Here is a 14,777-nt window from a genome sequence, read left to right on the forward strand (position 1 = left end):
TTTATAGTAAAGGAATTTTAAAAATTAAATTCTTTTAAAAGGAAAATAACAGAGTTGTTAGGGATGAAAAAGACACTAGACTACAGATTAAAATATAAAATAAGTTATGTTAAAACTATATGGGACCCTAGAGATCACCATCACCATCAGAGCATAATTACCGTTTTTTGAGTGAATTTTTCCATTTTTCCAGAACTTCTGGGTTGAGAGAATTTTCAACATCCTCCATTTTCTTTTCATCAGGAAGGATGAAAAGTGCTGTTGCATTACCCTTATATGGCAGTTCTACAACTGTGCAGAAAAGCTCCTTGTCATGGAAAACACGGGTGTAAAGATGATCCAGATTCATCATGGGAACTTGAACAATCTTGTCTTCACTCACAAAGAAATTCTGTTCTGAAGTGTGAATTGACTTAAATGGTGTTTTCCATTTAGCTTAAGAGAAATCAGAAAATACAGGAAAATGTTATAGCAATGGGTTCGAATCAAGAACACATGTAATACCCAGTGGAATCACGCGTAGGCTACGGGGGGTTGGGGGGAGGAAAAGAAAATGATCTTTGTCTTTAATGAATAATACTTGGAAATGATCAAATAAAATATTATAAAATTAAAAAAAGAAAATACAGGAAAATGTTAAACACGAGTCATTTTATATATTATCTATTTTATATTTTATATTATCTACTCATAGGGCAAACTGAACCATATATCTCTAAATCAGGGGCTCTTCACCTTCTTATGTGTCATGGAACCTTTTGGCAAAGTCCACTGGGGCCTGAATAACATCTTGTCATCAAAATTTCTAATTTTTTAAAATGCTAAAATTTGAATAGAAGCTAATGAAAATAATAATATACATTTTTTCCTATCCAATTTTATGGAACCCCAGAAATCTCTCCAAAGATTCCTAGACTCCAGGTTAAGAATTCCTGCCCCAAATTGTCAACTCATAACATTTTTTTTAAGTTAGCAGCTAAAAAGAGCATTAATCAATGTCATTTAATTGTTAAAAAATTATTGAAACCACTACCTTCCCCTTTCCTCGTTGCATTGTTTTCTTGCTCCATAGTTCTTATTGGCATGGGTCAGAAATTTTGAAAAGGAATAAGAAAAAAAAGATAAAAATACATAATCCTGGGCCCAAAGATCATGGGATCACAGATTTGAAAAGTGAAGGAGCCCTAGAATTCATCTAATACAGCATCATCTTTTTTTCCAGATGACAAAGATGAGTTTCATAGAGGTTAAATAACCTTTCCAGCCCACATGAGGGTTAAAGTGCAGAATGAGGATGGAAACATCAATTCTCTGTTGAGAAACCCAATGTTCTTTTCTCTCAGCCATGCTACTCTTCTATGAGACATGGACTGTTTGAAGCAAAAGATGGTAGATTAGATTGCAACATCCCAGGAAGAGAGCTGTCAGATAAGTTATTCTAACAGAAACAAAGATCTTGGAATAGAAAGCCATCTAGTCCAAGGCTTCTTATATTATAGATGTTAGTAAAAAGAAAAATCAACAAAAAAACAAATTCAAACTTTTATGGGAATTGTAGAAGCATAGTACCTAGAATGAAAGAGGGGTTTACCCCATTGTCCTTCTCCTAGAACATTTTGTTAATTTCTGGGGGAATAAAACCCAAAAATACAACAGCGACTAGCTTGAATAAAAATCCAGGGAACAAATTTCAGATTGGTGAGGGAACCAGAGACCCATTCTGTTGTTTATAAACCAATCAAAAGAATTAACAATATAGAACAATGACATCAAACAAAATAGGCACATATCCTTATCTTCTGTATATTGGTTTAGAAAACCACAAATTAAAAATATTTTTGTTGTATTCTATTTTTATTTATTTTGTTAAATATTTCTCAATTATGTTTTAATCTGATTCTGGTTGTACCCTGGAGTACTGTGGACCACATATGGCCTGTGGGCGGCATGTTTGACACCTCTGATGTAGACCATATTGGATTTATAACAAGAATGAAAGCATTGTTAAATATTTATGTTCGAAACAAAATTCATAATAATTCATAATGTTCGAAACAAAAGCCCCCCCCCAAGTCACATAATATCAATAGATTCAGAGAAAAGCATTTTTACAAAGCACAACAATATTTATATAAATATAACTGGTTTGCTAAGATCTAGGATCACATAGACTTAGAATAGTATATCATCAATCAGCCTGCAAAACCTTAGAGAGCTTTCTTAGAAGGAAAGAGAATTTTGCAGTTTGAATGTTAATAGACATCTTTCTTGATTTCTCTTCAGCTTTTGACACCGTTGATCACCCTCCATCCTTTATACTATCTTTTCTCTAGGTTTTCATGACACTACTCTATCCTGGTTCTTCTACTAAATCCTCTTTCTCAGCTCTTTTGCTAGGTCATGCCCAAATGATATCATCTGTTACAATGAATTTGATTCTTATCTCAATACAGATAATTCTTAGATCTATTTGTCCAGCTCTAACTTCTCCTCTGACCTCCAGTTTTTCATATTTAACTACCTATCTGGCATCTCAAAATTGATGTCTTATAGACATCTTAAATTCAGCACTATATTAGTATGTTTTTCTGTCCTGAACCCCCTTCAGTTCTGAATATTTCCATCTTCTGTCATCTTTGCCAATTTGCTCAGAGTGGAGTGAACCCTTGGGGTTGATTTGATTTATATCATCAGAATTTGGACTTTTAGTGCATAGTTGATATATTTTGTTCTATATAACTTATATCTCATCATATCATTGTATCCTTTCCTCATATCTGAGAGAAAACACTAAAAAAGAAGAAAGAGAAAGAGAAAATAATCTAGCAAAACAACATAGCAACCAAGTTTAACAATACATATAGTATTCCACAACCATAATCCCCTGCCTCTGAAAAGAAGGGAGGGTGCTGCATTCATATATCTTTTCTTTGGAACCAAGCTTGATCAATGCAATTACACTGTTTAATTTTGATTTGTGAGTGTTCTTTCCAATTATCTGGTAGTAATTGTTGTATATAGATTTTCCTGATCCTGCTTACTTCACATTGATTCAATTCATGTAATTATTTCTGTGATTCTTAGAATTCTTCATATTTCTCATTTCTTGGAGCTCAGCAATACGCATTCACCACATTTGACCATTATATTACAAATTAATTGTCAGAATGGTTAGAAAAATGTGCATCTCCATCAACAATGTGTTAGTGTCCTTGAATGTCCACTTACCTTTCCAACAATTCCCATTTTTGTCACCTGCCATCTCTGTACCAGCTCACTGGATGTGAAGTCTAATCCTAGAATTGTTTTGATTCTTATGTCTCTTATTATTAGTGACCAAGAGTAATCTTGAATGGTCCTTTATGATTTACAATTCTTTTGATAACTGTTCATATCTTTTGACCACTTATGCATTAGGAGGTATGTGTTGTACCTTTAAATTTAGGTAATTCATTTTTAGTTTATATGTGGTATAATATACTAGCCTAAATTTAATTTTTGCCAAAGTATGAGTGTTCCTAGCAGTTCTTCTCAAATAGAGAGTTCTTCTATCCAAGTTATTTGTGTTTTTTGACTTTTTGAATACTATATTAATGAGTTTGGTGCTTTCTGATGCTTACTTTTCTACTGTCTTCCATAAGTGAAACTTTTTTTTTAGCAGAGCCAATTAGTTTTGATGATTATTACTTTATAATATAATTTGAGATCCAGAAGTATTATTCCCACTTCATTCCTACTTTTCAAAGAGACTAGGAGGAAACTGGTTAGCCTTTTATTGGGATCACTTTTGCTGCAGGGACCATTAGAGAATTTTAGTGGGATCTGTGTAGAAAAGGACACTTTATTTTGAATTGACTCTAGTTCTATTCTTTGGAGCCAAGTAAAGCAAGTTTAATTCTTTTTCTTTATGATAACTCTTCATAGATTTGAAGAAAGTTGTTACCCTCTTAATCCTTCTATTCTCCACTCTAAACATCCCTAGTACTTTCTTTTTCCAATAATTATTTATTCATATATTTTGCTTTTTATATAACATTCAATTATGACTGTATCCCTCCTTCTCCTACTCAGCAAGTCAACTCTTGTGACAATGAATTAAAAAAGAGAGAAAAAGCAGTTCTGCTCCCAAGTCTGACAATACATGCACTGTTCCACACCCACAGTGCTCCTCCTCCTCAAACACTCTGCATAAAAGGAAAGTGGGTATGTTTTCTTACCTTTACTCTTTGGCCAAGGTAAGTCATAGTGTTTAATATTGGGTTTTGTTATTTCCACTTCCATTTATAATGCAGTGGAGCTTTTAATAAGGACAAAACAGCTGGAGATCCCTGATGGGCTTCTTGAAGTAACCTACCAAGACTGGCTGGTTTTGTGGCTGGGACAATACTACCAAAATAATTTCCCTCCAGTCAGAACAATTGCTGGTCAGTAGGCAGACCCCAAAGCAAGAAACCTGTCCAAAGAAGGATACCTCTGTAAACCTTAAAATTTCTTAGACTTATAAATGTTGGAAATTTCACCATTGGGAAATTTCATACTTGGAAAATTTCTTACTGATAGTCTATTGGAATGTGAACCCCATTGGCATGGGAGGTTCCTCCTCCTCCCTTCTTAAGATTACTTTAGGACAGAAACCTTTTGCTGAACAATGGAAAGGGCTTTGACCTATAGAACAGGAAGTTCTTTGAGTCATGATTGATTTTAGAATTGATACAATAGAGATACTTGGAATGACAGAACCAGGTCTTGGAAATTACAATCTCCACCCTACTCAGTCCTAACAGGATTTAGGAAGGGCTGCAGCATAGATCAAAATTTAATTATTCCAATCTCCACCCTACTCAGGGTAACAGGATTTAGGAAGGGCTGTAGCAAAGGATCAAGATTTAATTATTTGAGAATATGACCTTCAACAGACATTTGCAAAGCCTCTGGGCGGTCCTGGGTTAAGGTAGAGCCACCATTGGCACAGGGAAGACATGGACAGTGATTGGTAGATGTGAGAACTGAGGGGAGGGAACTTGGATGGTTTCCTTAAAGATAGCGGGGTCTGAGGACTAGAGGGGGTTGATTGGAGAGGTTGTGCTCTGAGAAGCTTGCTCTGAAGGAAGCTGGAGGTGGAGGCCCCTGAGACTGTTTCTCCATTTTGGTCACGTGAGTGATAGGGACTGATCTCTTTTCTTTGCCTCAGCTATCTAAGGGCTTGGGCCTTTTGGCCCAGCCTAAACAGAAGGGGGTATTTAAGCCCTATTCCCTTCTCTCCCCTTTCTCTCTCCCTCTATCTCTCTATCTCTAATACCCTTCTTCCTCCTGTTTGTAATTAATCTCCATAAAAGGTTGACTGCTGACTTGAGTTTTCATTTAGGAATTACATAGCTGAATTCCTTGGCGACCTTAAATTTATATATATCAGTCTTTTAAAGTGATTTCCTTCCCACATCTCTAAGTATGTCCTAGGGATTCAAGATGCCCTAAAGCTGAATTCAGTGCAATGATCAATCATGGCATCAGAAAACTGACAGTAAAACAGGCCTCCCTCCTCTCTTCAGGAGGCTTGTGGTATAGACACCGCTATAGAAAGATGTGGAATGAGGCAAATGTTGTTAGTTATGGCCAATGTGTTCATTTGCTTTGCTTAACTTCTTTTTACAAAGGAGGTTCCATTGATGACAAGAGATTCATTGGGAAGAATCAGTAATTTTTTTAAAAGAGCATCAAAACATTTTTTAAGATATGTTTTTCCATAGCCATTATAACACAAAAAAATGTAATGGATCAGCAATAAAGTGAACCTATCCCATCCACTGAGTCATAGTCAAATAGCCAGGCTCAGGGAGTGAGTTCAGAGTTCACTAATCACTCCACTTTTAAAAAGGACCATAGACAGTATCAGTGGGCCTTACCAAAGAGACTAACCCAAAGAAACAATTGCAACCTATAATTTTGGTTTCTAGTTGGGATCTTCCCAGAAATAAGGGAGTAGCCTGGGTAGATAATAAGAACCAGACTACTCTGGTTCATAGGCCAATTGTGCCTCCCACAATAAATTAATGTCTTGGTCTTCTCATCCAATTTATTTCTCTCTCATATGAGCCTGGGTAGCATGAGTCAACAGTCCCAGAAATTAGTTACTCCTCACTGAGTCAACCCAAAGAAATTGTGATTAAACCTTGGGGAATTTGAAATTATTCTGGAAGCCTAGTGCCACCACCAGTCTCTTCTCTTTCTTTTCTAGTACACTTTTCTTTCTGTTCCTATGGATCTGCTACTTTAATGGTTTGGGATACAGAGCATGGATAGATTAGAAGATGCCTTTGCAAAAGTTCTCTTGAACTGGGAGTTAGGAGACTTGTGACATAATTCTTGATTCACTGTGGGACTGTGTCTCAATTTCCTCATCTGTAAAATGAAGATAATAACTCCTGTTATTCTTTATACCTACTTCACAAGACTGTTATAAGGATCACATAGGATAATATGCATGAAGTTTCTTTTAAACCCATAAAGACCACTGTAATGTGGAAACTATTATCATCATTAGTCAATCAGTCAAAGATAATTTTTTAGAAACCCTTACCTAAAATAACATGAATCATATAATCATGGGAAAATATTCTAAATTAATTAACTAAAAAATGAAAATAAATTAAAAAACCCTTATCTTCTTCCTTGTCATCAGTTCTAAGACAGAAGAATGGGAATGGAGAGGCATTTAGGGTTAAATGACTTGCCCAGAGTCATAGAGTTATGAAGTGCCTGAGGTCAAATTTGAACACAGGTCCTCCTAGTTCCATTGTACTATATAGCTGCTTCAGTCAAGAATTTAAGTACTTACTGCCAAGTACTATGTCAAGTACTAAAGAGACAAAGAAAGGCAAAAATAGCCCCTCTTCTCAAAGATTTCACATTCTCATATGGAGGACAAAGTGAGAATAACTAGTTTCTTCAGTCATGTCCAACTCTTTGTGACTCCATTTGGGGTTTTCTTGGCAAAGGTATCAGACTGGTTTGTGATTTCCCTTTCCAGCTCATTTTACAAATGAGGAAACTGAGGGAAATATGGTTTGCCTGGGTCATGCAACCAGTAAGGATCTGAGGTTAGATTTGAACTCAAGAAGATGAGTCATCCTGAATTCAGGCTTGGAACTCTATTTACTGTACCACCTAGCTGCCCATGAACATCTAAATATATAATAATATATGAAGGATGAGAAAGGCACAAAGCTACAGAGACTGGGAGAGACCTTTTGAAGATGGTGGGATTTCAACTGGGTCTTGAAAGAAGCCAGGGAAGCAAAGAGGTTTAAATGAGGAAGGAGAGCATTGCAGGCATAGGGGACAGCCACCGCACAGGCTTGGAAAATGGGGTATCCTCATTGAGGAATACCAAGAAGGCCAATTTAGGGTGCTGAATTATAGGGTGCATGAAGGGGAGTAAAATGTAAGATTGGAAATAGGAAGGAAACAAATTGTGAAGACATTAAATATCAAACAGAGCACTTCAAATTAGGTATCAGTATTATTCATCTCTCTCTCCCCATTCTTATACCTGGTTTCCCTCTGCCAATCAACTGATTTGATAAGAATTTTAGATATTGGAGCTGAGCCAAGGAATACATGTCCATACCCACTTTCTAATGAATCAGATTGGCAGGAAATGGGTGCTATTTCTAGAGTTCATTCACTCTCAAGCTCTAGAACTTTAGCACTTTGGAAAACAATACTATGATTGTCAAATGACCATCAAAGAATGCACAGTCATGGCTGTGGGGACCCATGAAATACTACAGGAATGAATGGATTTTTGTTTTTATACAATAAGATTTTATATAGAAATCAAATCACAACACTAAGGAATAGCCTAATAGGGATGAATAATTGGAGCAGAGATAAATACTTAAAACTTTGCAACCATATCAAGGCAGTCAGAAGGTATACTCTTTCACTTGCGAAGCACTAGCAATTCTAGGAATACACAAATACACAGCAGGGCAAGATGGACAATTCAAAATTGCATAAAGAAATAGTCTTTCACAAAGTTATTATCCTTATTTTATAGATGAGGAAAATAAGACAAAGAAATGTCAAATGAAAGGCCTGGAACCAATTGGCAAGTTAAGGGTGACATCAAAAGTCTCCTAACTCCTAGATCATGGCTTTTCTCTTTGGGGAAAACTTCTTCCAACCTGTCAGTTCTGTGTATCCCAAATCATTAAAGCCTCCACGGCTAAGTTGAAGGAAAAAATAATGAAAAAATAGTGTTATATGTAAGCTGAGCAGAGCAGAGGAGGAAATTTGAGTAAAAAGAGGGATGACCAAAGAGATCATAGACAAAGGAAAGGGATTTACATGTACAAAAATATTTATAACATGTAGTCTCAACAAATTGGAAACTGAAGGGATGCTCATCAGTGGGGAAATGGCTAAAAAAGTTGTGGTATATGAGCTGTGTTTCCAAACTCTCATGCCCAATAAGGGCTGTATCCATGCTGTCTCCCCCAAACAAATGTAAGCTATTTGAGCTCAAGAACTGTTAATGTCTTTTTATGATAGCATCTATGGTTCCTAGGACAGAGCAGACACTTAAGAAATGCTGATGGATGCCATTGAAACTGTACTGTGAAAAATCTTGGATTTGAATTAAACTAGGAAATATAAGCTATAATTTATTAAATTAAGAAAGAAAACAATTCTTCCTATCTGGGTGTGGTTCATTTTTCCATTCCCAGATTCTAATAACTAACTGAAGAATGCTCATTGACTTTACAGTGGTTTCCATAATCATAACTGGCTAAGCCAATACACAAATAGCCTGTAGTGCCAGAACTTACCCTTCATTGGTGAGGAATTAGCAGTATTTGCCTAATGTTAAAATATTCTTCTATGAATACAGACTCTAGAAAATCCCAAAGAGGAATCATTGAAGATTAGTATGGTATAAAGATTGTTGGATTTCATATATGAAGATCTGAACCTGACTGTGAGCACAAAAGGTCACTTCAAACATCAGATGTCAGTTTTCTCATTTGCAAAACAAAAAGGGGGGAAGAGGAAAAATCATATGAACACACTTACATATAGATCTTGAACAGATACTATAAATGGACAAGCAGGAAACATAAATGACTAGATGATTTTATTGGATCACATTTGGGAAATTCTTCCATAATGATCCAAAGCCACTTTTTAGCCTCAAAACCTATATATTGGACCCCATTTATGTCCTAGTGATGTTAGCATATATAAATGATGACAGCCACAATTCCCAAAAATCATTATTTTGGGTGACTCAGATGGTAAAAATTGGGAAGCTTCAGCATGATTTGTACCTGTGAGAGGGCATAAAATACATGAATATGAGTATGCACTACCAGAAAGGGAGGTCAGGCTATCAGGTCATGAGAAGAAGGATTAATAGAGAAAAAGGTCAAATGCTGCTCTAATAGCCATAATATAAAAATAAGGGAAAAAAGAATTTAGCCCATAAGATGGCTCTTTTATAGAAGCTTTATGAAAGACATGAACAATAATTGCACAGGATCAAGGGGTATGGGTCAGTTGTGATTTGTACCAGTGAGGAAGTACTATATCTTTGATGAATTCAGAAGTGGAATTTAAGATAGAGGACTTAAGTGAGAAAAATGCACTGTATGTTTTACAATGACTTATGATTGTGAGTTATGATAGTTATTATCAGGGAAATAAATAAAGGTGAAGAACTAATTATTAATCATCTCACCACTTTCAAGAAACTATAAAGCAAGGGAATGAGAAGCAGGTGAGAGGGATTTTGAATGAAAAAGAAAATGATTCTAGTGAGCCTTTTCCTGGGAACACTATTGGCTAATGGAAAGTAATCACTGTGGTTTAGACTTCATGGGTTTTGGCTATATAGTTCCAGAGAGAATGTCCTCCTGATTTTATCTTATGGCAGTAGGTGAAGAAGTCAAAGCTTTACCTACAGAGCTGAACCAGCTGTTCTAAGCAACAAATAGATAGATTTGCTTCAGAATAGGACAGCTCTAAGAGAAGAGAAAATTTCAAGGGACTGGAACCACATAAAGCTCCAGAGTGGTACAGAAAACCTGAACTAAAAAGGAACCTTTTGAAGCTGCTTAGTGAGGGACTTCTTGCCTTAGGATATAAAGACTTTAGTGGACTCATAGTCACAGAGGCTTAAGGTGGAGCAAGATAATTTCAAACATTTGGTAAATTACCTGAATCCCAGAACGTCTACTCTTTTTTCTTTAAACCCTTACCTTCTAGCTTAGGATCAATACTAAGTATGAGTTCCAAAGCAAAGGGGTGTTAAGGGGTATGGGGATCAATGGGGATCAAGTGACTTGCTCAGAGTCACATAACTAGAAAATATCTGAGGTCAAATTTGAATCCAGGACCCCCTATCTCTAGTCCTGGATCTCTATCCACTGAGCAACCCACTTGCCTTGGAGGTCTAACTCTTAAGAAAATGAGATGGAAAAGAAAAAAACAATATCTGGAAAAAATCCTGATTCTCCCACATAGATAACTAAAGTTGACAATACAGGTTAGCCTTGCCACATGGAATGGATTCTAAATTAGCTGGAAATTTAAAGTTTGATCTAAAATCCAATCCAGAAGGGGCTGTGCCAGCTTCCTATAAGGACACAATCTATGAGTTCAGTCCATCAAAGAGAAGGGAACTAAGAAAGATTAGTTTCTTGTATTGTTTGTACCAAGGACCAGAATTAATACATAACTTGGCAACTTACAAATATCCTTTTTGTTCATTCTCATGACTACCTCCAGGCTTCCTCCCCATATACTCCTAGGATCAAATCTAAATTCCTATTTTCAGTATGTAAATCTTTTCCCAGTTTGGTTCAATTTTGCTTTTCTAATTTTCTTACAACTTACTCCCCTCTATGCACCTTACTGGGCTTCTTGCTGTCTTGTTTAATATTTCTTCACCTGTTTCCATGTCGTTGCACAGGCTATCCTCCATGCCGGGTTGCCTCCTCACTGCTTTCTCTTAGTTTCCCTGATTTCGTTCAGAACTCAGCTCAAACCTCACCTTCTATAGGAGGTCTGTCTCAGTTCTCCCAGTTATTAGTGATTTTCTTTCTCTGATTATCTTTCACCAATTCAAATCTTTTACACATATCATTATTTTTATGCTATTTCTTTCATTCAAAGTTAAGTTCCTTGAGAACAAAGACTATTTTGACCTTCTTTGTATGTATGTATTGGTAGTGTTTAACACAACACTTGGCACATAATAAATGTTTGATAAATCCTTATTGATCAACTGACTGATATGTAGCCTTGAATAGCAAGCACTGGAGTTGGTGTCAAAAGACCAATATTTGAGGTTTAGCTCTGGCATTTATTTTATGTGTCACCTGGGGCAAGTTCCTTTACCTGCTGAGCCTGTTTTACTCATTTGGTAAATAAAGGAATTGAATTAGATGATCTATTTATTAGGTCTCTTCCAACTTTAATACTCTATGATCCCATGATTACAATAACAACAAAACCAAAATGAAAATATATAGGAATAACTATATGTTAATAGTCAAGACCTAAGTGGAAGAAACACTAAATTTCTCTCTCTCTCTCTCTCTCTCTCTCTCTCTCCCTCTCTCTCTCTCTCTCTCTCTCTCTTTTTCTCTCTGTGTGTGTCTCTCTGTCTCTCTGTCTGTCTGCCTGTCTGTCTCTGTCTGTCTGTCTCTGTGTCTCTCTGCCTCTCTGTCTCTCTGTCTCTTTGTCTCTCTCTGTCTCTGTCTCTCTGTCTCTGTCTCTATCAGTCTCTGTCTCTGTCTCTCTGTCTCTGTCTCTTTCTCTCTGTCTCTGTCTCTGTCTCTCTCTGTCTCTGTCTCTGTCTGTCTGTCTCTCTGTCTCTCTCTCCTCTCTCTCTCTCTGCCTCTGTCTCTCTCTGTCTCTTTGTCTCTCTCTGTCTCTGTCTCTCTGTCTCTCTTTCTGTCTCTCTATCTCTCTCTGTCTCTCTTTCTGTCTCTGTCTCTCTCTGCCTCTCTGTCTCTGTCTCTGTCTCTCTGTCTCTGTCTCTGTCTGTCTCTCTGTCTCTGTCTCTCTCTGTCTCTCTGTCTCTGTCTGTCTGTCTGTCTCTCTCCTCTATCTCTCTCTGTCTCTCTCTGTCTGTCTCTGTTTCTGTCTCTGTCTGTCTGTCTGTCTGTCTCTCTCCCCCCTGCAGGTAAATATTGATCACAGATCTGAGAGCTCACACAGTTCAATTCCCTTATTTTATAAATAAAAAACAGACTCAATGAGGGAAAGTGACTAGTACAGAACCACTGAGAGGTTCAAACCCAGATCCTGTAAGTCTAAGTCAAGGAGATTTGATCATGAGGACTTCAGGCCAAAAGGAAAGGTGGTATACAATCAAGCAACTAGTAGGGGACTCTAGTGAAGCAAACCTTGGGGGCTTGTAGGTGAGAAAAGATATAAGGTCACGGACCCAAAAGTCTTATAAAAGAATTTTTTTTTTGCTTTTGAATAGGGTAAGATTTCCTGATGAACCCACAATTCTTACCTTTAAAGTATATATAATTCACAAGTACCATTATTGTGTTTTCATCTAGGCTCTTGAACATTTCCATGATTTTCCCTTGGGTTTGCTTCTTTATATAATCATTGATATACTGTCTTGCCAAACCAGAATCCTGGAAGTCAGCAGAGAAAACTTCTGTTGAATAAAATGTTTTGCTATCATTCTGGAACTTCTCTAGCAATTCCATACTTTTGTCAACAAACAAGGCATTTCCTGTGCTTAATTGGAACATATCATTTGGGAGATTGTGAGAGTAAATAAGCTTCTGAAAGCCTCTGTGAATTTCAGTCACTGAGGTCTCTGTCAAGTTGAATCTCAGGCTTTCTAGTATCTGAGTCTGGGTGCTTCCTTGGGCCCCCAGGGAAAGGAGAGCAAAGGCAATGGATATACTCAGGGGAGAGAAAAGGATATTCTTGTTCTGGTGGTGTGAAGCAAGTGTTTTGAATAGCTTGAAGGCAAAGTCAGTGTTGCTGGTGGATATTGCAGAAGAATCTTGATTTATCCTGCCAGGTTGCTCCTCCTGGATCTGGTCATCAGTCTGAGCTTCCTCTGGGTTGGGGAAACACATCCCAGAAGCACAGAATACAGCCACGATCAGCCCCAGAATGTAGACAGGCTTCATTTTCCCAACCTCTACTCTGTGGAGAAGAAGAATCCATGTAATCATTGCTGGCAAAATGCTAAGCAGTATAAGATTGGGACAGCCAGGTGGCACAGTGGTCCGGGGTCAGGAAGACATGAGTTCAAATTTGATTTCAGACATTTACTATTATGTGACCATGGCCAAGTTACTTACCCTGATTTGCTTCAGTTTCCGGATCAGAAAAATGAGCTGAAGAAGGAAATGGCAAACCATTCTTTGCCAAGAATACCCCCCAAAGTGGATGGGAGGTTGCAAAAAGTCAGAAATGGCCAAAAAAGAACTAAACCACAACAAATAACTGGACTGAAAGAATCTGGTCCACTGCTATCTGACAGTATCAAACAAGGGACACTTTCTCTGTTAACTGGCTTTTGCTTCCTACCCATCTGTCTTTAGGCATACTAAATCTTTCCACATTCAAAGAACCTTGGCTAGACTTTTAGTCCCTTCCAACTACGACCCCATTTGCTTTCTATAAATTATGTCCAGAGTCCTCCCTCATTGACTCATTATAATGAAAACAACCCAGAGTCCTAGGAAACTAGGTTAGTGAAGTAAATAATAGTAAATATCCCAGAAACATAATAGGACATAGCAATTCATTTATGAGAAAGACTTTGAAAATGCTTAACAAAGAGCTAGTATTTATATAGTATTTTATGGTTTGCAGCATGTTTTTGCAAACATTATCTTCATAACAACCCTGGGAAGAAGTTTTATTATTATCCCTGTAGTACAGAAGAGGAAACTGAGGCAGATAGTGGTTAAGTGAGTTGCTCAGGACATATAGATAGTAATTGCCTGAGATAGTATTTCAGCTCGGATATTCTTGATTGCAGACCCATTATATTATCCAATTCACCACCTAAAAGCCCCAAATACAGACTGTGTGTCTGTTGCCTAAAGATCGTTATGCCTAAGTCTGGAGAGTCATCACTAGATGAATGGCACCTGGTAAAGAAAGAGGTGATACTCATTAAGCTATGTACTTAGGTATGGAATGGTTTCAACCTACGTCACTGGTAGAAATACCTACCAATGAAAGTATACATCCTTCCCTTCCTATTTAACTATGAGACTCTGACCTAGACCAGTCTTTTATTTACTCTCTACTTTCCTACCTTTGAAAAGATCACTTGTTTCTGTAGCTTTCTTAATCAATAGCATTGACTCAGTTCTTTTAGAGGATCCTAGTCTGGGGAGTCAAGAGATTTTGATTTGAGTCTAGACTCCTTCATTAATAGATAACAATCTGCATTCAGTAGGCACTTAATATATGTTTCTTAAATAAATAAATTATTGAAAGCACTAAATTAGGTTCCTGTCCTTGAACCTATCTCCTTACCTATAAAATGAAGAGAGAAGATTAGACTCTCTCTACGGATTCTTAAAGTTCTAACATTCTATGTACTGTCTCTAAAATCCTTCCTAAAACACACATGAGGAAGGCAGATACACATAGGGTGAAAGTAAGAGAATGGAGCCAAATCTACTAGGCATCAACTGATAAAAAGAAGGCAGGAGTCACAATCATGATATCTGACTAAGCCAAAGTAAAAAGAAATCTAGTTAAAAGAGATAGGGAAG

At 37.1% G+C, this 14,777-nt stretch overlaps 2 protein-coding genes across 3 annotated transcripts in view; one reads left to right on the forward strand and one right to left on the reverse strand.

Annotated features, from left to right (window-relative positions):
- Nucleotides 1-14,777, forward strand: part of LOC100024614 (serpin A12-like) — a 277,260-nt gene that overhangs the window by 16,718 nt on the left and 245,765 nt on the right. The window lies entirely within an intron of this gene.
- The window catches only part of LOC100024568 (serine protease inhibitor A3N-like), a 35,685-nt gene that overhangs the window by 14,241 nt on the left and 6,667 nt on the right, over nucleotides 1-14,777 (reverse strand). For both annotated transcript variants that reach the window (XM_007473635.1, XM_001375758.3), the window contains exons 2-3: nucleotides 12,530-13,185; nucleotides 162-435 (exon numbers count right to left, since the gene is read on the reverse strand). In XM_007473635.1, coding sequence (XP_007473697.1) covers nucleotides 162-435; nucleotides 12,530-13,169 — 914 coding nt within the window. In that variant the 5' untranslated portion in view covers nucleotides 13,170-13,185. The remainder of the gene's footprint in view (nucleotides 1-161; nucleotides 436-12,529; nucleotides 13,186-14,777) is intronic.

This window comes from Monodelphis domestica, chromosome 1 (genome assembly GCF_027887165.1).
Source record: "Monodelphis domestica isolate mMonDom1 chromosome 1, mMonDom1.pri, whole genome shotgun sequence".
In the NCBI taxonomy this organism is placed as follows: Eukaryota; Metazoa; Chordata; class Mammalia; order Didelphimorphia; family Didelphidae; genus Monodelphis; species Monodelphis domestica.